The sequence below is a fragment of the Trachurus trachurus genome (genome assembly GCF_905171665.1).
Source record: "Trachurus trachurus genome assembly, chromosome: 24".
NCBI lineage: Eukaryota > Metazoa > Chordata > Actinopteri > Carangiformes > Carangidae > Trachurus > Trachurus trachurus.
The window spans coordinates 22749912-22777515 of NC_139910.1; the positions used below are offsets into that span (position 1 = coordinate 22749912).

Below are 27604 nucleotides of genomic sequence, written 5' to 3' on the forward strand. Positions count from 1 at the left end.
TAATTGGTTTTAGTTAGCCGTTGTTACTCAGTGTAAGCAAGTTACGTATGTTTCTGAAATATTATAGTGTGGTAGATGTAGGAGAGCTTGTGAGTGAGAAAACATTGCCAACACTGTGTCCAACAAACACACTTAACACACTGCTACCGTAAAACATTGCCCAGACAATGAATGTAGCCAAATACTCAGGCTATATTTAGCCTTCCCTGGTGCTCATATTGAATGGTCTATATTGTGATACTATTTTTGTAACTAAATATTATGGTGTAGCTTGGTGAACTAGCTCGAACGAGTCCGATAACTTCAATAATAGCCTCAAGTATGGAAGACGTATAACGGATAATACACACTCACAACGGAAACTGTGTTTAGCTTGCATGTGCTGAACGTACACACACATACACACACACACACACACACTATGTACACAACACAGACACGTACTCAGAAACTTTGCACGGTGGATTGCCAACCTGTTATTCATGCTGAGAGCATCTGATGTCTTCCGAGTCCTCAGCTGTTACAACTGCAGCATTTTAGTTTTGGGTTTGTTTGTTTTTTGGATGACCTCTCCAAAAAAATGAATAATGATACAAAAAAAAATAAAAATAGAAAGACAGGAATAAAACAGAAAGCCTAAAAAATCCTCATACTTGATAGATGCGTGATGTTTGTGAATGAGACCTATCAAATCCCACTTTGTACTACTATGCTAATATTTTTCACCCAACCAATCCAGTGCAGAGAGACGTCCGCGTCAACACTTGTTTGCATTTTGTATTTAGAAGGATAATGGTTGGTTTCAGGCTAACGGATGGCAGCCCGCTGCTTCTAAAGCACCGCGGTTTCCATTCGAAGTCTAAATGCAAGATTTAAACTCGGGAGCGTGTGGTGGATAATTGACGTCGTGTTGATAATTACTGTAGCTCAGGATTAGTGATTTCAGATTCACAGCTGGGGAGAAGCCTGAAGGAAGTCAAAAGGCTTCAGAAGCGCAGAACGAACACAGAGCAGGTGTGAGGAGACTTCTCTGATGTAACAGGGGATGAGACAGTAGGGCAGATCACCACAGGTCCAGGATCAGTCACATACGGGTCTTACTGTAAGGGGGAACAGGCCATGAAAGCATCACGATCAGCTGCCCCTTTACTTAGCACGCCAAAATCCAGCGAATCCTGCTTTTGAAGTTAATATATACAACAATTAAAGTAAACACCATTGGCATGTGGATGGAAGAACCGTTGCAGCACCCTTTTTACACTTTATGACTTTAATTTGAGCCTATTTCTCTTTACTTCTGTTTTCCTCCTTAGTGAAACTGTTTGGGTTACAGGTGTCCATATGCAATTTCCTTTGCTTTGTTTTTAGATTTTAATATTGGTGAAAAAATTCTGACATATGATCTATTTTAGTGTGACATCAGGTTTTTTAAATACCACCAGTAACATCATTAACTATTCCTAACTTTTTTTTAATTATTATTATTATTATTATATGTATCAATTGACCTTCATTCTAGATGGCAAAACCTCAACCTCCTCAATGTATGAACTCACCTTACTCTAGGCGAGTGAGTAGCTGACACTTAACCTCACAGTTAATACTGCATTCCTTTAAATACATCTGTGTTATGTACAGCTGTTTTGTATTATTTTATATCATACTCTTCTGTAATCGTCCGGTGCACAGACAATCGCTATACACATGTCAATAAACCTGTTCAAAAGTTGAATTATGCTTGCTCACTTTCTTGTATGCGTTGTGTCCAGCAGAGGGCGCTCTCCACCACTCTCTGAGGCTGCCAGCAGGCCAAACAACACCGTGATGGAGTTGCTCCGAGTTGCATCACCTCTTTAAAATAATCAACCGTTTTTAATGAGCAGTTTTGGCAGTCATGTTCATCACCACACACATGTGATAAGAAGCTGCGAAATTACACAACGCCTGATTTAAAATAGCTGTTCAATAGACTTAAGTTGGTCTCTCCGCAAAAGAATCCAGGATGTCGGCTGAAAGAGCTGCTGAGAGTCGTGTTATTCAGAAGTTAGTTCAGAAATGATTTCAGCGGGGAGGAGGCTTTTCCTCTGTCAAAGATTATGAAGCCTATTTCATGCGTATCTCAGTGACACACTACATTTAATCTATTCCAAAGCATGTGAGGGGGCAAGGCAAGTTTATTTGTATAGCCCATTTTTGCAAACAGTTTGTCTCAAATGGCTTTACACAGCATCATAACAACATCCTCTGCCCTTTAGACCCTCACATCCACTGAGGAAAAACTCCCAAGAAAAAAACAAAATAAACAGGAGAAACCTCAGGATGAGAGACAGAGGACGGGATGGGACATAGATGTTGTATACAGACAAGAAAAACAGTTTACAACATGGAATATGGGAATAAATAGGGATTCTTTAGTCAAGGAAGAGCTGATGAAGGCAGCTTCTGGTGGGCAGACTGGGTCATGAGCAGGAATGGCAGGGAGAGCAGGCCAGCTTAATGGGAGTACTGGATGGCAAACTGGTTCATGAGCAGGGAGAGCAGGCCGGTTTAGGAGCAGAAGAAAAGAAGGGATGCAGAGGGATGGAGCTCTGGATCTGTGGAATCAGAGAAAGTGTGAGACACGAAGGCCAAACTACAAGGTGCAACAAGTAATGACAGTTAAAAATGTGTGACAGGGCTCCATGTAACCTGATGTGTCCCCCAGCAGTCTAAGCCTACAGCAGCATAGCTATAAAATGGTTCAGAGCTACCTAAGCCAGTTTGTAACTAAAAGCTCTGTCGTACAGGAAGGTTTTAAGCCTAGACTTAAATGTAGTCCGAGTGTCTGCCTCTTTGACCCATGGAGAGAGCTGGTTCCACAATAAAGGAGCCCGGTAACTGAAGGCTCTACCTCCCAGTCTGTTTGTAGCGACACTGGGAGTCACGAACAAACTGCATTCTGGGAGCGTTTTACTGCAGCAATAGGTCTTTAAGACAGGACAGAGCTTTGTCATTAAGAGCCTTATAAGTCAGTAAAAGGATCTCGACCCAAAAGCATGCTGAAACTATGTGAAAACAATGTCAATAAACATGTTATCTTCATGCTGGGGACTGAGGGCTACTGTTAAAACCTGGTATTTACAAAATTATAATGAGGAAGGAACTCATTGACAACTCATTTAGTTGTTTGTTTAGTTCGTTCTTGATGTTAATGCCGGATTAATTTTAGCCTCCAGATCTCCACCAGGCAGCAGCTACAAGTTCTTTTTTTTCTTCTTTAAAAAAAAAAAAGAAAATCTCTTTTTATTGAAGGTTTTGCAAATGGGAGATAAAGACATGAAAAAAGAAGAAAGAAAAAGAAATCAAAAAAACAATGAAGATCTCCGATATGTCTAAAGACATTATATCAAAATGGGCACCATAATTTTCTCATATAACACAGCAGCTACATGTTCACTGTAGCAATTAGTTTAAGGTAATATAATATCAGTTTGAATTTCATTAGGGACTATGGGAAAAGTCACCGCTTAAGTATTATATCACCCACAGCACACGCACAGGATGTGTGGCATATGAGAGGCTGTCAGCTACTGAAACAGATGATGTGATAAACGTCTGTGCTCTCTAGAGGGATGACACCTGCCGACACTGAAGTAGGACAGAGATGTGACAGCGATGTGTCCCGATGAGGTGGCACATTTGAAGATAAAGTCGATCCACTTGAAAGAGCTCAGATGATACTGTGAAAGGTGCATTGCTACAGTCATGTGTGTTTAATGAAATGATCAGAATCAGAGGAAATTGTTATGTAACAGCACTCCCTTTCAAGCATACAGATATAAAACAGAAGCTCCACATATTCAAGTGTCTCTATAGAGCTCAGGCCACTGGGATGTTTGATTTCCTGCCTTTGCAAGTTAATTTCTAATTTATTTTGACAGAAAATATCATTGAAGTGCCACTGTCTCCATATGCAGTTACTATATGATGTTTAAAATATGTTTTTATATATTTTTTCCACAGATATTCAGATTCAGGTTTGATCACGTAATGCATTGGTTCCCAATTTGGGGTCTGGGGTGTCAGAGATTTCAGGTGGTCCACAGAGCTTTGTCTGTTCTGAGGTTGTGAAGTTATCAGTATTATATTTGTGCATATTTACATTTTTAAATCCCAATAACACACCTAATTGGATAATCAAAATCAAGTATAAACAAAGACAATAGGAACAAAAAACTACAACCTACCTGCTTATAGGGACATGATAACAAGTATGACACAACAAAGGAAAATGGACAGAAAGATTAAATAAAACAAAATAGGATAGAACAAAATAGATTAATTATTAAGGATGGATTCAAAATGTATATGGGGCTCTTCGTTGTAATTAGCAAGCAAGCAAGCAACCTTTATTTATATAGCACATTTCATTCCATTGTGGAAGTGCAATGTGCTTTACAGAGCATTCCACAACAATGGGCCACCAAAAATTTAAATGAATAAGAATAAATAAAATAAGTTCCCCATATTTACATAATACATATTGGGCTCCACCTTTTATCAACAGTTTACTTTTGTAAATAAAAGTTTGTATTACATTATTCTTTTGATGCGTCCGTGCAGGTAGAGGTTTTGGATGGAGGGGGTCGGGGCTTGTCTTTGACAAAAGCAGGGGGGGGCTTCAAGGAAAAACGGCTGGGAACCACTGATTTAATGGGACCACAGTGAGAAACATGCAACTCAGTGTGTCCGCTCTAACCTGTTAACACGTTCCACAGCGACGCAGCCACCGTGTTCCCAACGTAATAGCGGCCCAGCAGGTCTGTCTTGCCCTGAGGCCCCCTTCATTGGTTTATCCGGCCATGCTCAGTATGTGTGTGTGTGTGTGTGTGTGTGTGTGTGTGTGTGTGTGTGTGTGTGTGTGTGTGTGTGTGTGTGTGTGTCAGGGGATGCAGCATAGATGCTGGAGGCAGGGTTTAGCAATACAGTTGTATTCTCACTGGAGGGATTTGTAGGTTTTGATCCTAGCTAATTAATGTGAAACCCTCAATGGGAGTAATGGGAATCTGTGACCGGGAAGTTTGAAGGGGACTCTCCTGCCCCTGTGTGTGTGTGTGTGTGTGCGCGCGTACATGCACAACCCTGTGTGTGTGATGATGGGCATGTGAAGGCGTTGGTATGTGGGTGTGTTAATCAATGCCTCTGAAATCTTTGGTCTCTGTGGACTCTCTCTGAAGGTAACAGGGGGCGTTCACACCATTGTTCATCAATCCACCCATTAACTCCAGACACTGGGAAACTTTAATTAAGCTGGGGCCGCAGATGATTAATTAACTTTAAGACTTTCACTTCTTTTTTTCTTTCCTTATACACATTTCACTAAGTCACCAAGCCATAGAAAGTGTTAATTTAGCCACATCATTTACAAATCCAATTAAAGCCAATATTAAGGCACCACAAGCTGCTGTCCTGTGTTCTCCAGTCTTATAACATTATTCTCTTTTGTGGCTCGACTGGCAGTGGATGCCATCGCACATAAGCTGAGCAGAGTGTATTAAACAGGGGTTAAGAGTTGTAATAAGTTTGATTATTTTAAGGAGTTTATTATGCTGTGTTATCCTGTTAGGGAGGTGATGTCGTGGCACCGGGTTGGTAATCCAGACTGTCTTGTGTTTCATAACATCGGGTCTTCCTCTGCTGTCGTCACACAACCTGAAAGTGACGGGGTGAGAATATATGACAGAGGAGGAAATCTGTTCCAACGCCTGCCGCGTAGCAGCTACTGCAGGTCTTCACTGTGGACGTCCTGTGGAGCTGCTGATGATGTTACTTCAGTTTATACACCCACTCCATCTCCTCTCTCCCACTAATCCTCCCCTCACTTTTTATATAGGCTACCTACATTATTCCAGCAATTTACATCTAATTTCATAGGAAGCAGTAATAATGCTGAGTGACGTCGAGGTCATACCCTCCTTTTATGATTCCAATATTTAATTTTAATATTAATTTTGACTTCTCTAAGGTTAATGTTTGAAAGACCCAGTATTTTTTCCACTAGAATTTGATTGCTGCTGAAGTGATGAAGGCAATATTTGGACTTTGATGTTCCAGATAAAAAATATTATATGATTACAGGGATAGTTCACCCAAAATTCAAATTTCACTCATTATCTACTCACCCTCATGTCGACAAAGGGCTGGGAGAATTTTCATCTGTGCCTTCTCTGAGTTACGGGGGGGGGGGTCCGTGCAGCAGTATTTGTCCATAATGGGGCTCACTTTTCTTCGTCCAAAAAGACACACCAAAAAACATCCAAATACCTCCATACTGCTTGTCTGTAATGTCCTGCTTGTATTGAAGCCCTGACATGAGAAATTGTTCTGAAGTCTATATTTTAAGCTTGTTTGTAGCGGAAGCTCCCAGTGTCTCAGTTCACTGCTCTTCCTGTGTCAGTGCAAATCTCACGTGATTTGCACTGACCGGCAGAACAATTTTTCATGTCGGGGCTTCAATACAAGAGGGACATTACAGACAAGCAGTATGGAGGTATTTGGATGTTTTTTGGTGTGTCTTTTTGGAAGAAGAAAAGTGAGCACCATTCACAACCATGGACAAATACTGCTGCGTGGACCCCCCCCCCCTAACTCCGAGAAGACACTGAGGACTCTGAAATTTCTCAGTCGACATGAGGGTGAGTAGATAATGAGTGAAATTTGAATTTGGGTGAACTATCCCTTTAATAAATAAATAAAAATAAAAATAAATAGGCCTAAATGGATACTTAGTTGTGGTGTTCCTCTGAAAAAAATCATCTGAAAAGAGGATATAGTATATTGAAATCATCAGAAAACCTCTGGACTCGCTCAACCGATGTGTTTCATACGTAGCCTACGTTACGTGTTGCTGTGCTGCTTCTTTTTCAAGTCGCTCTGACCAGCACTCAGGTGAGTGACACCTGGAGGTTCTCTGACGTCACTCGGACCAGGAAGTAGCAAGACCTGGAGCCCCCATGGACGTCAGTTTCATGGATATACCTTTACAGGTAGCCTACATCACTCAGACCTCTTCAATGGCTGCTCTTCAAAGGCTACTTTACCCAGAAAAGTGACGGACTGTGGGTCGCAGTTTGTTCAGTGCTTCTTCACACATTATGAGGACGGTAACTCTGAAAAGGTAAGTTTGTTTTATTGCTAATAGGCTACGTAATATGTAGCCCTAACTGCAGTCTTTTTTCTTGCGTCACCGGAAACACGTCTGTTGTTTGTTTGTTTGTAGCATGTGAATTGATACATTGATAAACACTGTTTTCTAAATTTGTGGCGCGTTTGTATTTTTGCATGTGGTTTCTTCAGTGACAGTTTGTTGAGCCACTATGAGATGAGTTTGTGGTTAGATAGCTAGCTTAAACCCATGTTGTTTCAAGGCTACTGGCTAATGAAGCTGGTGGTAGCCAAGCAGGCTGTTTTTTTGTTGTTGTTTTTTTGTCTATCTTTGTTTCTAAAATGTCCATTTTTTTCCCCTTTTTATTTAGCTTTTTTATTTTATTTTTTATTTTTAATAGTTGTAGGCCTATTTGATATGTATCACATTGAATTTGAGTGACCTGTTCTGTTCCTGGACCAGTGGCGTGTTCGGGTAGCTAGTGGCCTTGGCCCTCCTGAAATCTGATTGACCACCCCAGGTGCCACCCAAAATATGATGGGCTGTATGCCCAGTCAGAGGCATTCTTTTTTTACTATGTTTTATACTGGCTTGTCAAGTAATTTTTTTTTCAAGAATAAAAAATAGGCTTTCTATCACAATTGTGTGTTGCCACTCCTGTATTTTGACTAGTTGGTCTAGTTTTTCTTGCAGTGTTAGTAATTGAAGTAGCTATGGGTTTTGCAGACAAAACTGGGTATGGCCAAAACCTTTGTGGGTGTGTGTTGTGTATGCATGTGCATGTAATGTGTGTGTGTGTGCAGGCGCTCATGCTCACATTCATGCCGCCCCCCACCATAAGTCAGTGCCCCACTTGGACCACCCTTATCAAAAATGTCTGGACACGGCCCTGCCCTGGACCTGTCAGTGTGTAGGCTACTTTGTACTGAGCTAATTTATTTTTCCATTTCTCTTCCTACTTTTGGTGCTTTTGAAACTGAGCTTATTTGTCTTCCACCTTCTTCATTTTGAAGAGGAGGATGCTCTGGCAGTGATGTGTCTGCTACAAAGTGAATATAGGCCACTCTTCTGTTCCCACATTTTCCCAAAGTTCCTTTTTCCCCCCTCTCTCTGATGTTCTCGCTGCTCGCTCTCAGTGTGACCAATAACAGCCCCGAGGAGGCATCGGTTTAATACCCTGTAAATGACAACTAATGAAGATGGTATTTCCCCCTCATTACTTTATGTCTTTTAGGGGGCAGGGCTGTTGCTGGTGGTTGGTGGATGCAAACACGTGCTGCTCTGATTTTACTCTCTGCTTTGTGTTCATGGTTGGAAAACTTCAGCGTTCCGCATCTTTTTTTCTCTCTTTTTCCCCTTCTCTCTTCAGCACCTTCAGCGGTCAGGGATGAGCACTCTCCTCTTATGGCTGTATCAAGCGCACGCTCAATTAAAATCACATGGTAGGTGAGAACCGTTTTGAAAACATTTCTCATTACACCTTATCGCTGGGGCGCAGAGGGGGGCAACATGAGGCAAATTAGAAGGGGTGAATGAGAGACGGAGAGCGAACCAGGGAGGGAGGACTGGAAACATCAAAGTGTTCCCACTCTGTTTAAATTGAGTGATCTCCTGTGAAAGATCCCCACTACATAAAGATTAACCCCATCCACACACACACAGCTAATATCACACTCCCACATACCCTTGAATTTATGTGTCAGGGGTTAATAACTATGAGGATGAGGACACATGGAGGAGGGGGGGGGAGGGGGTTCATTTGTGGTGGTCCCACAAATGAGTGTGCGCATGTATATGTAGAGTGTGTCTATGATTATATGTGTGCAAGTATGCTTGTGTGTATAAGAAGAGAGAGGGAGGGAGGAAAAGATCACACAGGAAGTGAGAGAGGTTCAGATTCAACTCAGACCGACGGACTGACATGTTACAAATCCACCAGCAACAGCAGCACACACACACACACACACACGCACACAAAGGCAGAGTTGATGTGTCACCTGTTTTCCAGCAGTTTCATCATGTCCTTTAGCTGAATGCAAATTCATTTTCATTACATTGAAGAGTGTGAGAGCTGAGGTTGTGGTATCTGAACGTGCGTGTTTGTGTTTACTGGTCCTTTCATTCCCTGGTTGTCTTTCAGTGTGTGCAAATAGGTGTGTCTTTCTGTTGTGTGCCTCCTGCGTCTTCCCCAAGTTGTCTTTCACTCTGTGTGTTTGTGTATATATATGTGTGTGTGTGTGTGTGTGTGTGTGTCTGCTGAATCCCGCCCGGTGGATTAGTGACGTCGGTGGAGCTCACCCTCTCCCTGTGATAAGGCCACGCGCTGCTGCCTCCCGCTCTCTGCTCCCCGCGCTCAATTTCAGATAGTGCTAATGGAATCTGTCCCGCGCGATTGTAATGCAAGCGAGACTCATTTTCCATGGAGCTTGGAGCTGTCAGCTTGGCAGGACTGTGGGGGGGAGGAGGAGAGGGGGGTTGGGGAGCAGCAAAGAGAGAGGGTTGATGGGAGGACGAGGAAGGAGAGGATGATGAAGAGTAGGGTGTGTGTGTGTGTGTGTGTGTCTGACGTGTGTTATGGTAGACCTCCTCCCTCTTGTCAGGGAGCTGTAGTGTGGCTTCCCACACATTACCCATCATGCTTATATACCCCCCCAACACACACACACATTTCCAGAGTAACATACACTAACTTTATTCTTGACATCAGAAATATGACTTTGATGATTAATTCTTACCAAAGGCTCAACTTCCTTGTTTTTTGCTCGCTATAGCTTTTGCCCATATCCTGTGGCCTTCATCAGCAGATGAGTTTTGTTGAATTAGCTCTGCAGGGCCAATTTGTTGGTTTACCTTATGTAACATTATATATACCTGTGTGTATTTATGTAATGTTTTTTGGCAGTAATCTCTCTGACACCACAGGCCTTTTTTTCATATTTGAAAGTTTGACGTGCCTCAGCAGGAAAGGCACATGTTAGAGAATAATTTCACTTCCCTATAGTTCGTGTAGTTAATGGTCAATCCCTCTGTGTTAGTGGAGAGCTATGAATTAGAGGACTTTCTGTTGGATTACTGCTGGGGTCAGTTATCTGCCCTGCTTTCTCTATGAGAAACATGCCATGGCCATGGTCCCTCTTTGGCATCTTCAATCTCACTCTCTGGCAGGCTGCAGACACAGCTGTAGAGTTAGATGATAACGCTCACCGTCACTGGGTAACACTTAGCTGGTGTGAATCCTTATCTTCATGTTTATGTACTATAGCCAATTGGATGTTAACACATCTCCCCTTTGCTGTCTCGGTCCACCTATAAGAATCTGAGCTTTGCTGTTTGACCCTTAGAATTGAGATGGCATCACGCACTCATCTTGTGTTAGCGACTTTTCTGTTCTCCTTGATCAAGGCTAAATAAACTCCTTCAGCATAAGACATCCAGGACTCGTGTTTCTAATGATATTAACAACGGCTCCATGTTATTCAGCTGTCCCAGTGGGTGGTGACAGTGTGCGTTTTCTACTGTGTCATTCTGTGTGAGAGGCCCACAACAGGAGTGAAGATGTCATTTCAAAGGATTGAATAATGAGCAATAAGTAATACAATGTTATTAATTTAAAACCAATGTTGACCCTACAAGATAATAACTATGTGATGCATGTGAAAACAACACACTCGAGGTTGGTGAAAACACAGCAGCCCCATACCTAACTTTGTGACCTTTGTCACATAGGCTCTTGATGTGGTTGTGTTTGGGCTACCTACCTTTCACATCTGTTATACACAACAATGATTTAGTGTTTGGAACAGTCCATATGCGGGGACATTTTGAACAGTGGTGGAAACAGCCAGAAAATGCAGCTAATAATGTCGGCCTAAATCAGTATTGTTTCTTAACCACAATTTCTTGGAAGTTTAGCTGGATTTATTTTTCTTTTGAAGCCTTTATACCGTCAGACATGGAGAGAACAGCTAGAAGACATTTTAATATGGTTGTCAAAAATCGACATTTAGGAACCAGATGGTGTTTTATATCAGTCGCCGTATGTCCACATGACTGACCACAGCAGAGACCTGGTGCCACTGCAGCTTTAAAACTGTCACAACTGGGATCAGTGGGAAGCAGGCCAGGTGCTTTGCAGTAGGATCTTCAGCTGGTTGTAAAAAAGGTTTTGTTTTGTTTTAAAATTATATTTGTGAGGTTTTTCACCTTTAATCGATGGTGTAGTCGAGAGAGAGACAGGAAATGGGAGGCAGAGAGAGGGGGAATGACATGCAGCAAAGGGCCACCTGAGTCAGGATTCGATACAGGGCCGTCTGCAGCGAGGACTATGTCCTCTGTATATGAGGCGCACTGAGCTAAACCACACAAAGATGTCTTGGTTGTTTGGAAAACACACTTCTACGTTGCTAAATATTTACTGAGACAACATTATACCATTATACACTTGCAAAAAGTTTGATATTTGACGACTTTATCAAGTGGTCAATACTTGACTTGTATCAGATTCCTCTATAAACCGGATATCTGCACTGATGTGTCTTTGTCTAATTGGCTGTGTTTTTTATATATTTGTTAGGAAGCAGTTGTGTTGTAAGCAGCTGCCTGCAGGTGGCAGTGTTTGCATGGTGAACAGTGACAGAGCCGCTGACCGCTGACCACTGACCGCTGACCACTGACCGCTTCTCCTCCCTGGACTTTCCTCTGCTCTCCACTTTGTTCCATGTCCTGCTTCCAGAGCCATCAGGTCATGTTTTATATCGCAGCTCTTTTGACACATCTCTGCTCTGGAGGAGTTGTGTTGAACATTGTAGGTTTTTCCTTTTGTGAGCACCAATTTAACACATTCCTCCATCTAATTATCCAGAAATAATCACCAGAATCACCAGTGTTTTCACAGACAAACTGAAATAGAAATTCACTCCAGTTTCCTCCATGCGCCGCAGACCGGGGGGGGGGAGTTCAGTAAGGTCAGGACATCTGTGTCACTGTGTGATGTCGTTCTCTTCCTGTCCTGATCTCTGCTCATTCATAGCTGCTCAGTTCAGCAAAGGGAAAAGGAAGGAAAGACCAATTTGGCAGCGTTACAGGGATTACAGTGGTGGTGGTGGGCATCTTTAATCTGGGACAGACTGTGGCATTTGTCTGCACTTAAAACTGTCATCAGTCCTGCCCTCTGTCTCTCGGCCCTGTCACCCTGTTTGGGGGAAAAAAAAAAAAAACACGAAACACGGCTGGAGCTGATTAGACTCTTTAAAATAAATAAATAAAATAAATAAACAGCAACCTAAATCTCATAGCCGGGGCTTTACGCAGCCTGAGCCCCCATTACTGGTGCTCTACCCCCTGGGAAGAGTTTAGCGTCAACAGACCCTCCTTCTGCGGGGGTGGAGGAGGGAGGGTCTCCATCAATGACAGTAGATGGATGTCTATATCACATCAGGGAGTGGTTTAGGATTCTGATACAAACAAATAATGTGCAGAGACGTTCATTAAAGGTCAGAAGAGCAGACAACCTTTAATGGACTCAAATCCATCAGTATTCATCCTGCGTGAGTGGACACATACGTCTGCACAGTGTCACACACATGCAAAAGAGCATATGCTTAATCACCACTGGAGTTTCCCAGGAAAAAAAAAAAAAGAGCAGTGGTGGATTAAATCCTTCGAGCTGAACATTAGAGAAGAGCAGAGTTCAGCTCTTGCAGAAAAAAGGCAAATCATTATCTTCCAGAGAAAGAGAGAGAGAGAGAGAGGAAGAATCAGAGGTTGACGGTGGCAGTCTGTGATACTGAGGAAGAAAGGCGTCACGTTGCGAGGAGGACAGACTGATAAAAGAAGGAAGCCATCAGCGGAGGAAGAGAGAAAGGGCCCCACAAATTGGCAAAGGGAAATCAGGGTCTCTCTGCTTTGCATTTCATTTACATGGCTGGCCATATCGACCAATCGGATTGGGAGCGGAGCCCGTGGCTTAGGAAGGCGAATAAAGACTCCAAATGCCTTCACTGCTCTCATCCCTCTCTCTCATAATACCCTGTCTGCCCTTCTTTTCTCTCGCTCCCTCTCTTTTCTCCCCTCGCTGTCATAATACCCTTTCTCTCCCCATTCTCTCCTCTCTGGCGCGCTACTATAAGTAGACCCGGTCCGATGTGATAGTGGGATGAGGAGAGGGGGAGGAAGGGGGAGGAAGAGAGGTGAGGAGGAGGAGGAGGGGTGCCACCCACTCAAACTTGGAGGAGCAGGAATGTGTGTGTGTGTTTCCATTTGTGGGTGTTTTTGATGCATGTGCACATGTGTTTCTTTGAGGTTTTGGGTTTTTCCAAATATAACCGACACAACAGGCGCACTGTCATCCCATGTTTTTGTTGTTTTTGTTGTGTTTTTCTTTTAGGGGGGGGGGGGGGGGGTTCACCAGCACGACACACACAATATAACACCAACAGAGCATTTGGTTAACCTGACAAATCCACTGACACACACTAGGTGCAAACATACTCACCAATGCAAGACGTTTGACATGCTAATTAATTTAGAAATGCTTCATAATTGATGGGAATCACAATGTAATTACATATTACACAGAGTGGATGATAATTAGCACTGATGCTATCATGTGACGTTTTTGACATACAACTGATGGTAGTTTTCATCAGTGGGATGTATTAACACACACACACACACACACACGATGATGCACTTCCCCTTGGTTCCCCATGAATTCATTTGAATAATGGCATGTAGACACACATATCAGAAAAACCCATGAATGACTCCAGGCATTTCTCACAGTAGACATGCAACCACTTAACACTTAGGCACACACACACATGCAGATACCTTGAGGGTATAATTTTGTGCCGTATTACCAGTCTAATAGTTTACCTTCCATCCGTGCAGGAGAGGCCTCCATCCATCTGCGAGTCAAATGAAAGTTTAGGGAAAAAAAGAGGTGGAGGATGAGTCGGGAACTTATTCATTTCTGTCACAGATAATAACTATATCCACCACATTAGTGCAGCACATTTGGATGCTCTCTTTGTGCAGTTGTGGGACAAGGATTGTCATCTTTTAGTCTAAAGGATGCAGCAACACCTCTGTAGCCTACTTCAAAAAATTCTGTAGTCCTAATTTTGCTTAAAGTTTTATCTGCAAAATGTCTCAGGGTAAACCATGTCACAGCCTTACATTGAAGATTCATCTGCTTATGAAAGCGCCTATTCAGAAGAAGTTCTGTGGTACATCCCAGCAGATGTGTTGGCTCACACTCGGTTTCTGAACTGACTCAGGAGAACCAAGACGTACACATGACCCACCACTCTGCTTGTTCACAGGACAGTTGGAGTGCTTCATACTGGAGACTGACCCGCAGAGATGGTCAAGCACCACAGATGGACTGGCCACCGAGTATTAAGACTGGACCAGGGTCGACCAACTCAGATCGTCTCCTGTCAACAACAAGCAGGTCAGTAACAGCACACAGCAACAGCACCATGAAGACACTGCTCTAAACATCTAGAGCCTTTGCAGGAGCTGCAGTTTATGAAGAGAGTGAGCCACATGTTAACTACTTTGTCAGGTAGTTTGACCAATAATGATTCATCATATTTGATATTAAAAAAACCCCAAAAAATCGTATGTTTATGTAAAATAGAAAAACTAAAGATGTCAGATGAATGTATGACATAATTTACTCAAATACCAGTGACTTTCTAAAAGTGATTATAATGATATCATGATAATGCCTTTTCCTTATATATGGGATCTGTACTAGGCCCGTCATAATCGCCTGATCACAACTATTTGAACTGGCCGCAATTAATTTGCATGAGGTTAAAATGGTTTCTGTCCATCTGTATAAAATCAGATGGATTAAAACCAACAGTAATGTCAGATTTCCATCATTATTTCCTTGTCGTTTTCCACTGTTTAAGGTTTGATGACATCATTACATTGTGCCCCCTTCTTCTTCTTCTTCTTCTTCTTCTTCTTCTTCTTCTTCTTCTTCTTCTTCTTCTTCTTCTTCTTCTTCTTCTGTGGTTTAATGGCACATGAGTGGAGCCACAAACTGTTTATCTAGAAGAGCTTCATTTCTAATATCTAATATCTATATTAGCATCATGAATTTAGTTTTAAAGCCAATACATCTTCTTCATCTGTGTGTTTTAAACTATGTTTAGGCTTATATTGTTATAGTGGCATAAAACGATCAGAAAAAGACAATTAAATCATTAATGGCAGTTATTTGTGTGGCAATTAATCATTCACTAAAAGTTGATGGTTGTGACAGCAATTTGTACAAAACAAAAACTGGACACATTTTAAGCTAGAAGCCTATTCTCTGGTTCTGTCTAGTTCTAGTTGCTCATCAGAGCACGACGAAAAAGTCAGTTATCTAACTCAGATTCATCACTGTCACTCACTGCATGCTGAGATTCATCTATGGTAACACCTCACTTGTCTTCATCTTCCTTCACCTACAGTACATCATCCTCATCACACACACACACACACACACACACACACACACACACACACACACACACACACACACACACACACACTGAGTACCCCTCATTGCCGTTAATCATCAATAACAATACCTTATTTGTCAGGGAGGAATGTTTACAATGGGATGGACCCCCCCTTGGCGTGTGAGCCCCTCCCCCGTCACCACAGTGTGTCAGTGTGTCACCAATTACTGAGCGCAAACTGAATGAGGTCATAACGGGATGGGGTCATTAGCAAAACAAACCCACCGACCCCGAGGGGCAAAAAGGAGCCAAGGGAGAGAGGGGGATCTCCTCCAGAAGATCTCAACCCCAAACATCCCACCATCCCTGAATTTACACACACATAGGCAACACAATCCAACAAGTGCAAGACGGTCAAACTCTGAAAATGTCCTTGAGCACACACACGCTTTGTGGTGTGTTTCTTGGCTGTACATCCGGATCTTGACACCGTTTACATCACCTTACTGTAATTCCTGTGATAGGTTTAGTTCAGTCCTGTCATTCAAATATATTTAGATGACACTGACGCAGTGAATTACATCATGCATACAAAAACGAGTGTTACACCGGTGACGGCTAGATTTCCATGCAGGCAGCTGATGGCTACTCTCAAACCCTGTGGCTGATGGTTGGTGGTGTTGCTCTGCTTTGCTTCATCACCCGAGACGGTTTCCATTCATTTGCTCAAAAATTACTCGCAAATTTTAAAAGGCTGAAACTACACTAATGGCTGACATCCTCCATGTAAGACATACAACTACAACCTGTGCTCCAAGCTAATTTGAAAAGTAACAAATCAAGAGAAGATTAATTTCATGGATTCAAATCAGAGTTGGTGAAAAACTTTTTAGGTTTTTCCTGCACAAACTTACTTTTTGTTATTTATTTATTTTACTTCAGTATATTTTCATTGCTGTTATGATTCGGGTTTTTAAGTGGTGATAACTAATAATGGTTATTTGAGCTACTGTGTATTGACCTGGAGGTGTTGTTCCCAAAGGCCTTTAGCAGGGCCGGCCCAAGCCTCCATGGGGCCCTTTATTTTGGTGCCCTCTATTACTGCCAATAATACTATTTAATTTTTTACTCTGTCATCACGAATCATCATATCCTGGCAGGTTTTTACCCATCTATGGTTTTTATTCTGAAATGGCACCAAATTCAGCTTAAAGTGCAGCCTGGGGTTGATTTACATTTAATCTTCAAATTGATATAGTACTGGGAGACTGAATGTCACCTAGGTCGACTAAAAGTAACAAAATAAACCAACAGACAATGCATTAACTGTAAACACATCATCTGCTTTTTAAATTTTTTGGTTTTAAATATACTGCAACGGAAAAGTGCAACAACAATTTGAAATGCAACAATAATTAAAGTTTTTTGTAATTACGCAGTGTTTCTCTAATGATTGACAAAAGTTACGCACTACAATTTAAAAAAGTTACTTGCCTTTTGGGGCCCCCCCCCCCCAATAGTCACGGGGCCCCAGGTGCTTAGTTTGCTTATGCCTTGGGCCGGCTCTGGCCTTTAGAGTTTCTCCTTCTGTACTGACTTGGCCATGTGGCCTTTAATAACACATAAGAGCTGCCAGTAGTTGTTTGTGTTTATGCAGCCCATGCTGTTGCTGTTGTTGTTGTTGTTGGCGATGTTGTGTTTTGGGGCCTTTCAGCCTGTTGGCTCCTGCGTGCTTCTGACGTCACTGTGTTTTTATGGTTGAAAAGTAGGACAGCAGACCTGTTATGGGTCACAGTGGAGTAAAGCAAAACACCTCCCTGGGAAACACACACACACACACACTTCCATTAAGCCCACTTCAACAACAAGTGTGTTATGTTGTGATAAAACTGATATAAAGCTTAATAAAAATCCCACACTCAAAACTACGACGCATCCATCAACATAAACATACGTGTCATCCGCCTGTCACTCAGCGCGTCTGAAGCCATTATTTCCCAAACTATGAAAATATTGAAGATGCTAAAAGCGATTAGTGATGAGGCTGTCCAGTGTGTGTGTGTGTGTGTCCTTTGTTGGCCAAGGGCATATTTCTGTTTGTGTATCTCCATTGTGACGCGTGTAATCCGCATGCTCTCTAATCCCGGAGCAGGTGGCCAGGCGTGTGGCGGCTGTGGGGGAGCAGAGAGGGCACACGCCTCCTGCTCCCACAAACACGCTCACACACACACACTCACACACACATGTGATTGATCCACAGACCCATAAACACAATCACCCTCACTCCACATTTTGTGCGTTATATTATCACAGGGGAGAGGAAACACAGAGAGACACACACCTGCACTCGGTCGCCCCCACACCTAATGCCCACAGATACACATACACACAGGCCCCGGTGGCCTGGTGCAGGGGGTTTTAACTGGGGGAGGATCTCCACAGAGAAGCACGTGCCAGCCACTTCCAGTCCACCCCTCCCCGGGCCGACACCTCCCTCCGCGCGTCCGCAACAGACACGCTGCTCGCCCCCAGGAGCTCACTGCTGCCCTTAACAGGTGGGCGGGGGCGAGGCGGGGCAGGGAGCGAGGCATCTGTCAACAAACTCTGCATCCGTCCATCCATCCTCCTCTCCTGCCCCTGCCACCTCCATCTGCCCAGAGTGAGACAGTGAGGAGGAAGGACGGTCAATCAGTGGACACGAGGCCTCTCCTGATGCCCAGAGGTTTTTTTCTTCTCCGTGGCTCGTGGCCCACTTCTCTCTAATTGTAGCAGAGGTGAACTCTGTTTTGTCTGTACATGGTTTCAGAAGGTTTCCTACACTGTACCGTTAAATTGACGAGCAGCAGGAGGCCCCTTGACCTCTGACCGCTGCATTGAAAAGACAGGAGAGGTCTGGCAGTTGAGGTCTCTGCTGTCGGCACTGGTGTGACCTTATTTAGAGGTATCCCTGCACTCTATATGTTTTATAAAAGAATATTCATATGTTTTGTACTGATAACGTTTATGTTTATTTGTCAGGAAACTAAAAAACTGATTTTTGACTTGGGGCTTTGATTTTTTTTAGTTCAAATTGGCAGAAATTAATAATTAAAACTGTTCGTCAGATTCCTCTGGAAAAACAGAGTATGTGTCAAATGAATGTGTTGCAGCAGACCGAGATGAAAGCTTTAGGGGACTTTGATTTGCGCTTTTTTTTCATGAAGCGTGGCATTTTGTGTGGCTATTTAAAAAAAATCATACAATCATCTCCTCACTTTCAGTGGACAATATTTGTAATGGCAGTTTAGAGTAGATATTAACATCTCAAATACAGTATCTCTCGTTATTTAATATGCTACATTATATTTATATTTTGTGCTATTTTAGCAGTTTACATGAAACACAAGGTTAAAATGAGGTTTCAGTCTCTGTTTTGCTCAGATGATGTCATAAAACTGGATTTCACGCATCATAAATAACTAACATCCCTGTTTGGATTATTAGGTACAGATACATGTGAATAGCCACATTTCTGCTATGTTAAATCAGACACAGTCTGTGGCGCAGCAGCAACAAGCTTATTGTAATACAGCAACAAGCAGCAGTCACACTGTCGTGCAGTGTCTGAGTGGACAATTAGGAACAAGTGCACTGACCCGGATCCTCCTCAGTGCTCGTGTTAGGAGACCTGTGTGTTGTGTGTTTGAACCAACGAGACAGACCAGACGGCCTCTGGTCCAGCAGCCCTCCACTGTGGAGGTGTGAGTGTGACTTCATTGTAACGTTATAGTTACACTTGGTGTATGTGCTCCATATAGGAGCTTCCTCGACAAAGCTCCCTGCAGTCATCTGTTTGCGTCAAATGCTTTTAGCTTCAGCTTGTGGATGTAAATTTGGCCATTAAATGCATGTAATCTGTTCCTCTTATAAGAAGATTTATGATTTTTTTATTTTATTTTTTTGCTGCTAATGGTCTGTTCTCTTAAGGACAGAAGTGCTTTGTTGGCTGGATGTCCACTGTTGACATAATCCAGGGTTGCAAGGTCCTGAAGCTTAAATGGATGTTTTAAAAAATAGAAGAAGAAAGAAACATTAACTAGGCATTAACTTTATGTGAAGCATTAATTCTCTAATGGCATTTTTTTTTTTTTTTTTTTTACATATGCTGGATTTCCTTTAAACCTGTAATCAGATTTCTGTTTTAAGTCTCCGTATGTATGTGTTAATACAGTGTTATAGTTCATCAAACAATATCTAAGCATCATTAATATTTTGGTTTACGTCTGCACCTCCAGCCATATGGTGGAGGAGACTGAAATCCTAGAATCACTGGGTCATTTACAGTCAAATCATTTTTTCTGTATGAGGTTTACTCACATTCCTAACAGGCTCAAGTCCTGAAATCAGTTAATTCTGCCTAAACTGAGTTATCACTTGGTGAGATTAATGTACAGATTACCATACAAATCAGATATTATACTGTATCTCTGTGATTTTGAAGGAGGCCTGTGCTCATGGCGGATTTTTTTTAAAGGGTTTCCTTTGCCTGCAGAGATGATGATCACAGAGATGACTAACAGAAGTCAAACCCTATCGGCTCTGTCACAGGACCCTGAGAAATTAAATAACATGCAGCGTGCCATGTTTTCTCTACAAAAATAGCATCAACAGAAGGTGAAAGCTGCTTTTATTATTAGGCAGCACTCAGGAGGTCCAGCTAGTGAACGTTTTCCTCAGCAATTTGCCTCCTAATTGGAGGAAAGCCAAATAAACCTTGTAATAAACACAGCCCCAGCCCCATGATCCAGGTTCTTCCACAATGGCACCAAACTCTGACTGGTAGAGTAACTGCAGCACTGCCAGTCAGTCTATTGTACTCAATATACTGGTTATTAACAGTTTGACTGCATGCCACTGTCGTCAAAAAATAAGAAGGTACGTCTCCAATAAAATTATATAGAAATATATATTATTGATAAATAAAATCACAATAATTATTAATTTTATTCTTCAACATCACATTTATATAGTAAAATATTTCACTTTTATTCCACCACATTTTGTTTGCTTTTATATGACACACAAGATTTTCCATTTAAACACAAGTCATATAGCTATGTGTAAAATACCCAATACCTTTACAGTAATAAAGCAGCATCTCAGTTCAGTTAGTTGTTAGTAATTAATTTCAGCCGTTTTCTACAAAACAACTACTTTTACTTTTGACATTCAAGAGCATTTTGAAGATACTTTGGTCAAATTTTGGATGCAGGACCTTTACTGGTAATAGAGTTGTTTTTTATTATTATATTGTTCTATAGGTTTGTGTATTGGCATAGGGCCAGAGCAGCAGCAACATTTATGATAAAAACATAAAGAAACACTTTGTCACATCCTAAGAGCTTCAATCTGAACTCCAAGAAACGTGTAAATGAAGCCAATTAGCAATAAAAATAACATCATCTAGGCTACTGTATGTTAAAGTGAACTTCTAGCTGAGCGTTTGGTGCAATTAAAAGAAGATTTTGCATTGCTTTAAGCACCACTAAAATGTCACATTGCAACATTTAGTGTGTTGCATCTGATAGAATTGAGTTTAATCTCATCAAATTGTGTAATCCACGAGATGGAATCACTCTAAACATTACACGGCTTAACACGGATAGAGAAGGTCATGAAACGTTGTTCCTCAACCGCCAGTCTGACGGCGGCACAGAAACACTATTGTTTCATTCATTTAAATGAGATTCCATGACTTGTTGTTGCAGATGAATTATGTATGTGTTGCTGTGTTGATATGTGATAGACAAGGTCTCTCTGGGAATGTAGGACACATACTTATGCATAACAATAGTCTTCAGTTATATTCTCACCAACAAATTGGCCGTTTATCTCCAATGCTCTTTTCTTTATAAAGGAACTGTATCTTGTCTTTCATGCATCTGCTGCAGAGAAATCAGGTCCATATCCCACTTTACCAAATGGCAGTTATACTGTATTCAAGCGTGGAGGAGGGAGAGCTGCCCTGTTGCCCCGCTACTTTCACTACTTCTTTATTCTTGACTAAATAAAGTCATATGCCTGTCAGTGACGTGGATAATAGCGTAACCCAGTTTAATGAGCCCTGATGGGCCTGTTTAAATCATGAATTCTTAAACAAACATCTGTTGATGTTTGGTGTCATGCCTTTCGTTTTTCTAGACGTTAATTGACACATTGGTCTGTTCCCAATGGGCCTGTTGTATTGGTCTTACTGCAGAGAACAGGCATTATTCATTAATGTTCTGGTTAACTCAAGCTGACTGTACAAAGAGCTGCAAGAGCAGGATGCAGGGTCTGTGTTTTATTTGAGATGATACCAGACCATTTATTTTCTACATAATACAAGATACATAACAAGCTTTTATGCTTTAATTCAAGGGGTATTTGACAGAGACAAGAGACATTAAAAACTGTTTTTTAAAGATAGATAGATAGATAGATAGATAGATAGATAGATAGATAGATAGATAGATAGATAGATCTGAAAACGTAACTACAGTTACAGGGCCTTGAATTGTGGTAGTGCCTGCATTTTGCAATAGAAGCGCTGTTATGGAGGCCTGTTTGACCAAGAGAGTTGAAAATGGCTGTGATTCTGAGCCCGGTTGAAGACTCAGACACAGTGGTCAGTCTGATGTGACCTGGTGTGTTGTACAATCATGACTTAACAACATAATGACCAGCTCTGCCTCCTCTGTGCTGGTGCAGTGTGAGCCTCGGCTCTGTGACTTCCCTCTCCGCCGGCGGGGAACCCTGGAGCTCCCTGTCCGCGGTGAAGCGGTGGCTCTCGGGGGAAGCCCTGTCTCTAGACGGCGGTGGGCTAAATGTGCGGTCCTCTCGGCCAAGACGAGCCTTCCCAGGCCCGACTCTTTTTATTATGATTGTTCAACATCCTCGAGTGCGATGAGAGGATTAATGAAGCGCGTCTGCCGGATCCATATGTCCCCTTTAGTGCCGCTTGTGCTTAATTAAAACCGCATAGATACTCAGGGGCCTCGGGTCCTCCTGCTGCAGGACCACTGACTTTACTGCTGTCTGTCCACTTCTTCAGGGAAGACTAATATCTATAAGATGTGACTGAAAATACAGACTTTATTGCGGGTGTGTGTTTTTTTTCCAATCCCATAACATGAAATGTGAAGCTTTTATCTTTATCTGGACACATGTTTTATTAATCTACAGCTCTTATGAAGGATTTTTCTCCATAAATAATATCCAATATAACCAGCATCCAGTATCTTTTTCATATGGATCGTTGTGTTCCTCACCAGTTTTGCAGCTGCTCTTGTGTTTCTCTATTTCAGTTTCAATTGTCATTTTCAGTGTGATGCTCAGACCTGCGCGCATCAGTGTATAGCACAAATAAAAGTACAGCAGGCTCGATTACACTGCTGTTTAATTGAGTGCGGTCTTCAGACAATAGTCGGCTGTTTGTTGCTCTGTAATTGTGTGTGTCATCGGTGCTAATTGGGGGTCAAATGCGCAACAAAGCGCTGCGGCAGCGAAAAGTCACGGCAGAGTTAGAGGATGCCTCGTGACGTCTCCTGTCACATCCTAATTAGACAGATAGCACGAGCCCGCCTCTTCTCCTTTAATCCACGCACGAGCCCCTGGACCTGCCCGGGATCCCGGAGCCTCAGATGTATTTTATTTCCCCTATAACCAATAATCATGTTCCATATGGACTTATAAGACGCCTGGACCTGAGAAACACATTGTTTTTATTCATTTTTTTTTAATATAAAGCACAAAAGGCATAAAAACTAAAATATGATTTTAATATTATGAATATTGTTATAATAATTAAATGAATCCCTGATGACTGTATCAGTTTAAATTGTCTTTATTGGTGCTTTCTGAAAATATAGACACATGATTGGAAGTGAGATGCATTCAGGCTCAGCTCCGGTTTGAAGTGTTAACGTGTTGCCTCTGTGCTGATTTCTTCCAACTCGTGTTTGCTTCAGTTCACATGTCTCCGTGTGAACCGGCCTCAGTGTGCGCCCTCAACCAAAGAGCAGCCGTCAATAAAAACGTTGGATTATCCTCTTTATGAGGCGGGATTAACATAGCTCTCCCATAATTCACATTCCTGCCGGCCCGGGTATACTGGTGTCATAAACCATGCAGGCAGTGATGCAGCAGTTGACATTTTAGTCCTAATGACAAATCAAAAGATTGAACTTTCCCTGGTTTAATTGGGAGGATTTGACATTTTTAACGTGGGTCAAGGAGGTTCCTGCAGGTGTGAGATGTGTGAGGTTGATGTTGATGTGTTGTGTTGTGGTGGATGAAGAAACAGATTTCCAGATGCAGCCACAGAGTTGAGTCAGGTCAAGTGGTCTTTATTGTTCTTTAGTGTGTTTGTGGCCTTTTACAAATGGTCCTTTGCTTTGCTGCTGGCTTCATTTATCCTGCACTAATATGTCTTTTATAATAATTTATCATTCAACACCGGAGACATAAATTGATCAGATTCACAGCAGGGTTTTGTGGCGCATGTGGCACAGGAAAGGCTAGTACAAAGAATCACAATTTAGAAAACTAACAGGGGGAAATTAATAATTCAAAAACACATAAGGGACATTTATGAGCACACGCAAACGGACTGATTGTCTCTTAGAACTAGTCTTAAACACATTTCTCATAAATTAAATAGTGCATCCACGTTCATGTCAGAGCTACTCTCTCTCTCTCTCACTGCACACACACACTCACACACACACTCTCTCTCTACAGCACACACACTCATGCACAACGCTTTGATCAAAGGTCCTTCAGCGTGCCAACAAAATAAAAAGAGAAAAAGAAAAGAGAGGGGAGCCTTTAAGGAGCTTAGAAGAAAACCTGACCTATTCCTCCAACTCAACCAAGTTAGGCTTGGATCTTTCTCTCTCTCTTGATCCTTTTCATCTTTCTGGTCAACAAATTTGTTCCGTGTCCTTGATCAAAGTTGGGGAGAAGTCAGTCTGAATGTTCAATAAGTTAACCCAGCCAGTGAGACGCCCGGCGGGGCAGCCCCGCTCGGCTCTGCCCGAGCTACAAGTCGAGGCCAGGTCGTGGAAAAGCGCCGCACTTTGCTGCTCCGACCCCGGGGCTTTTCTCTCTCTCTCTCTCTCTCTCTTTTTTTTTACTCGTCTGTAAAATGTGCAGTTTGTGGAAAATTGTCCCCTTTTTTTATTCTTCCCTCTCACAACACTTGAAACTTCCACGCTGCCTGGTCTTTGTAATCCAAACAGTCCGTGTTGAAACTGAGCTTCCACGACGAGGCTGTTTGGTCCTTATAGTCCAGGCAGTCCGCGGCGCCGCTGAAGCCGAGCCCCGCCGCTCCGTACGCCGACGAGGAGAGGGACGACGCGGGGCTGAGGTGGCTGGAGACCCCGTTGCTGCCCATCGGGCTCATGGCGCTGCCCGCGGCGGAGAGCTGGTGGTGCATAGGCGAGAGGTACGAGCCGCAGTCCATGCCGGTGAAGTAGGACGAGGAGCCCGTGTAGCCCTGGTTGTAGCCCGACGCCTGGGTGTAGGTCATGGGGTAAGAGCGCTGCATGCAGGAGGAGGAGGAGGTAGACAGAGGGTCGGACAGCGGAGAGATGGAGGCCGGGCTCCAGATGGACACCGGCGCCGCGCTGCTGCTGCTGCTCACGGCCGGCAGGGAGGTGGTGGAGGGCGGCGTGAACTGTCCGCTCGCCCCGCTCTCTGAGCTGGCCTCTCTGACCGGGGAGGCCTTCTTCTTCACCGGCCTGCTGACAGCTTTGTTCTGCGCCCCGCTCTGGGTCTGCTGGGCCTGCTGCCGGTGCTTGGCTCTCCGGTTTTTGAACCAAACCTGCACGAAAAAAAAGAATAAGTTTTATTAGAATATTGTTACTGAGCAAGGGACTAGGCTATATAGCCTAATATATTTCATGTGTAAGATAAATCTTCCTTTCACTCTGTATAGACTAGGCTACTAAATAAAAACTGGGGCCTCCAACCCAACTGCCTCCATTTATAGCCTGATGGTAAAATATAATTATAAAGTGATAAGAAAGCCAAATCAAAAAAATAATTAGGCTATAGTTACATCTAAAAAAAAATCTATATATTTTTAATAGGCAATCAATTATGTTGACAATTAACTCTAATGTTTACACTGGCTTTGTAGTTTATCAGTCTAAAAACTGAATTTTACGTGACTCATACGTCAATAATGTCTTAAGAAGTGGCTTATAAACACTTTGCTCTCTCTCTGTCTCCCTCCTAAAGCCACAGTTATCTGCTCTGAGTAGTTCAGCTTCAGGTGGTGTGTTGTGTTGTGTTGTTGCTGGACGCTCACCTGCACTCTGGACTCGGGCAGGTTGATCTTTAAGGCCACCTCCTCCCTCATGAAGATGTCAGGGTACCGGGTCTTGCCGAACAGATTCTCCAGCACGTCGAGCTGGGCCCGGGTGAAGGTGGTCCTCTCCCTCCGCTGTTTGCGAGGGGCACCTGCCGAGAGAAGAGGAAGGAGACATTACAAAAACTGAATATGAAAACAGGAGACTATAAAACAACTTGCAGCAAATATTTGTAGGCAGGATGTAATCGTTATGTCTGATCCTAATTTGTAAATTAAGGCTTTACAAGTTTTTAATGAGGCCTCGATTATGAATCTTTAAAGGAACAAACAGTCATTAATAATTCAGTTATTGATCTGTGTTGACTGCAGATGGCTCAACAGCTTCAGGTTAATTAATAGCCTACTCGAAACTATACAGACGAGCTGACTTGTGTCTGTGGTAGTGGTCGGTTACCTTGGTATCCCACTGAGGGATGCAGCAGGTCCACCCCTGAGGTAGATAAGCTCAGCCCGTTCACCGTGTACGGCGGCTGCTTCAGATAGGACATCATGCTGGCGGCCGGACGAGGAGAAGAAAAAGAAGAATAAAGAAAAGAAAAAATGTCAGAAAATAGTTTAAATCCTCTCGTGTCTCCGTTTGGTGGATCACTTCGCCCTGACTGAGGCGGAGGAGCAGGACACAGGAGTGGTGGTGCTGTGGCTCAGGTCTCTCTCTGTGGTTCCGCTGGGTTTTTACGCGCAGCCTTTACGCACCGCGGCGGGTTTGAGTGGAGTGGGCGTCCTCCGAGTCGCAGGGCTCTTAAAGCCGATTGGAGACCCCCAGCTGTCCCTGCTGGACTCGGGATGCTCTGTCTGGCTGACAGGCGTTTACGCCATCATCACCCCCCCTCCCCCTCCTCCTCCTCCTCCTCCTCCTCTCCCCTAACACACACACTAACTGCTACTATAACCCCGCCTCCCTCCTCCCTCTCGCTCCCCCCACCCCAACACACTCTTCTTCCAGGGCCACCAAAACAAAACATTGTCGTTAAAATGCGCACACTCGCTGGGCCCCAAACCGGGTTCTCCATTAGCATATCCTACCCACAGGTTAGGCGAAGCTGATTGGGGCCATTTGCAGAAACAAAGCCCACTGTTGACGGATAAGTGATGCTGATAACAAAAGACTTTAGGGAACAAACAAAGAAGCCAATACTGCAAACTGAGCGCGCATTCACATTCAGCTCAGTAGCTTCATTTCTAGATTTCGGGGCCTTTTGTTTGTTTCCACTAAAACTCTTGTACATTCAAATGTAACGACATTAAAATACGAAGGACAACTTTAGAGAGTCATTAGAAACACGTAGGTATCCCCCCCTCACCCACCCACCCACTCCAATATGGAGCTGATGCTGACATATTACTGACACTCCCCCCTCCTTCACTAATGAATCGCTCCCGGTAATTAGATTTGGAAGGTGAGACTGTGGAGAAGTGTTGATTAGAGGAGTACTTCATCTTCATCTAAACAAACAAGGAGATGGTCATTAAATCCATTTAATCTGTCTGCAGCCACCGACCATAGCAAAAAAAAAAAAAAAAAAGTTTCAGTCTGGAAACAAACTGAGCTCAATATCATCCATTTATTTTATTCAAACAGAAACAATTCAGACTGTAACA

At 42.9% G+C, this 27604-nt stretch overlaps 1 protein-coding gene and 1 long non-coding RNA gene across 2 annotated transcripts; one reads left to right on the forward strand and one right to left on the reverse strand.

Annotated features, from left to right (window-relative positions):
* Positions 1–7042: 7042 nt before the first annotated feature.
* Positions 7043–14745, forward strand: LOC311007605. The gene is made up of 3 exons (XR_014596430.1): positions 7043–7156; positions 8514–8586; positions 14470–14745. It is a non-coding gene; the product is annotated as an uncharacterized lncRNA (long non-coding RNA).
* Positions 14746–24820: 10075 nt separating this feature from the next.
* Positions 24821–26496, reverse strand: LOC311007876 (homeobox protein OTX2-like; the record flags this gene model as incomplete). Its single annotated transcript, XM_084001263.1, has 3 exons — positions 24821–25453; positions 25943–26094; positions 26400–26496. The coding sequence occupies 3 exons, from the start codon at positions 26494–26496 to the stop codon at positions 24821–24823; spliced, it is 882 nt and encodes a 293-aa protein (XP_083857389.1).
* Positions 26497–27604: the final 1108 nt, after the last annotated feature.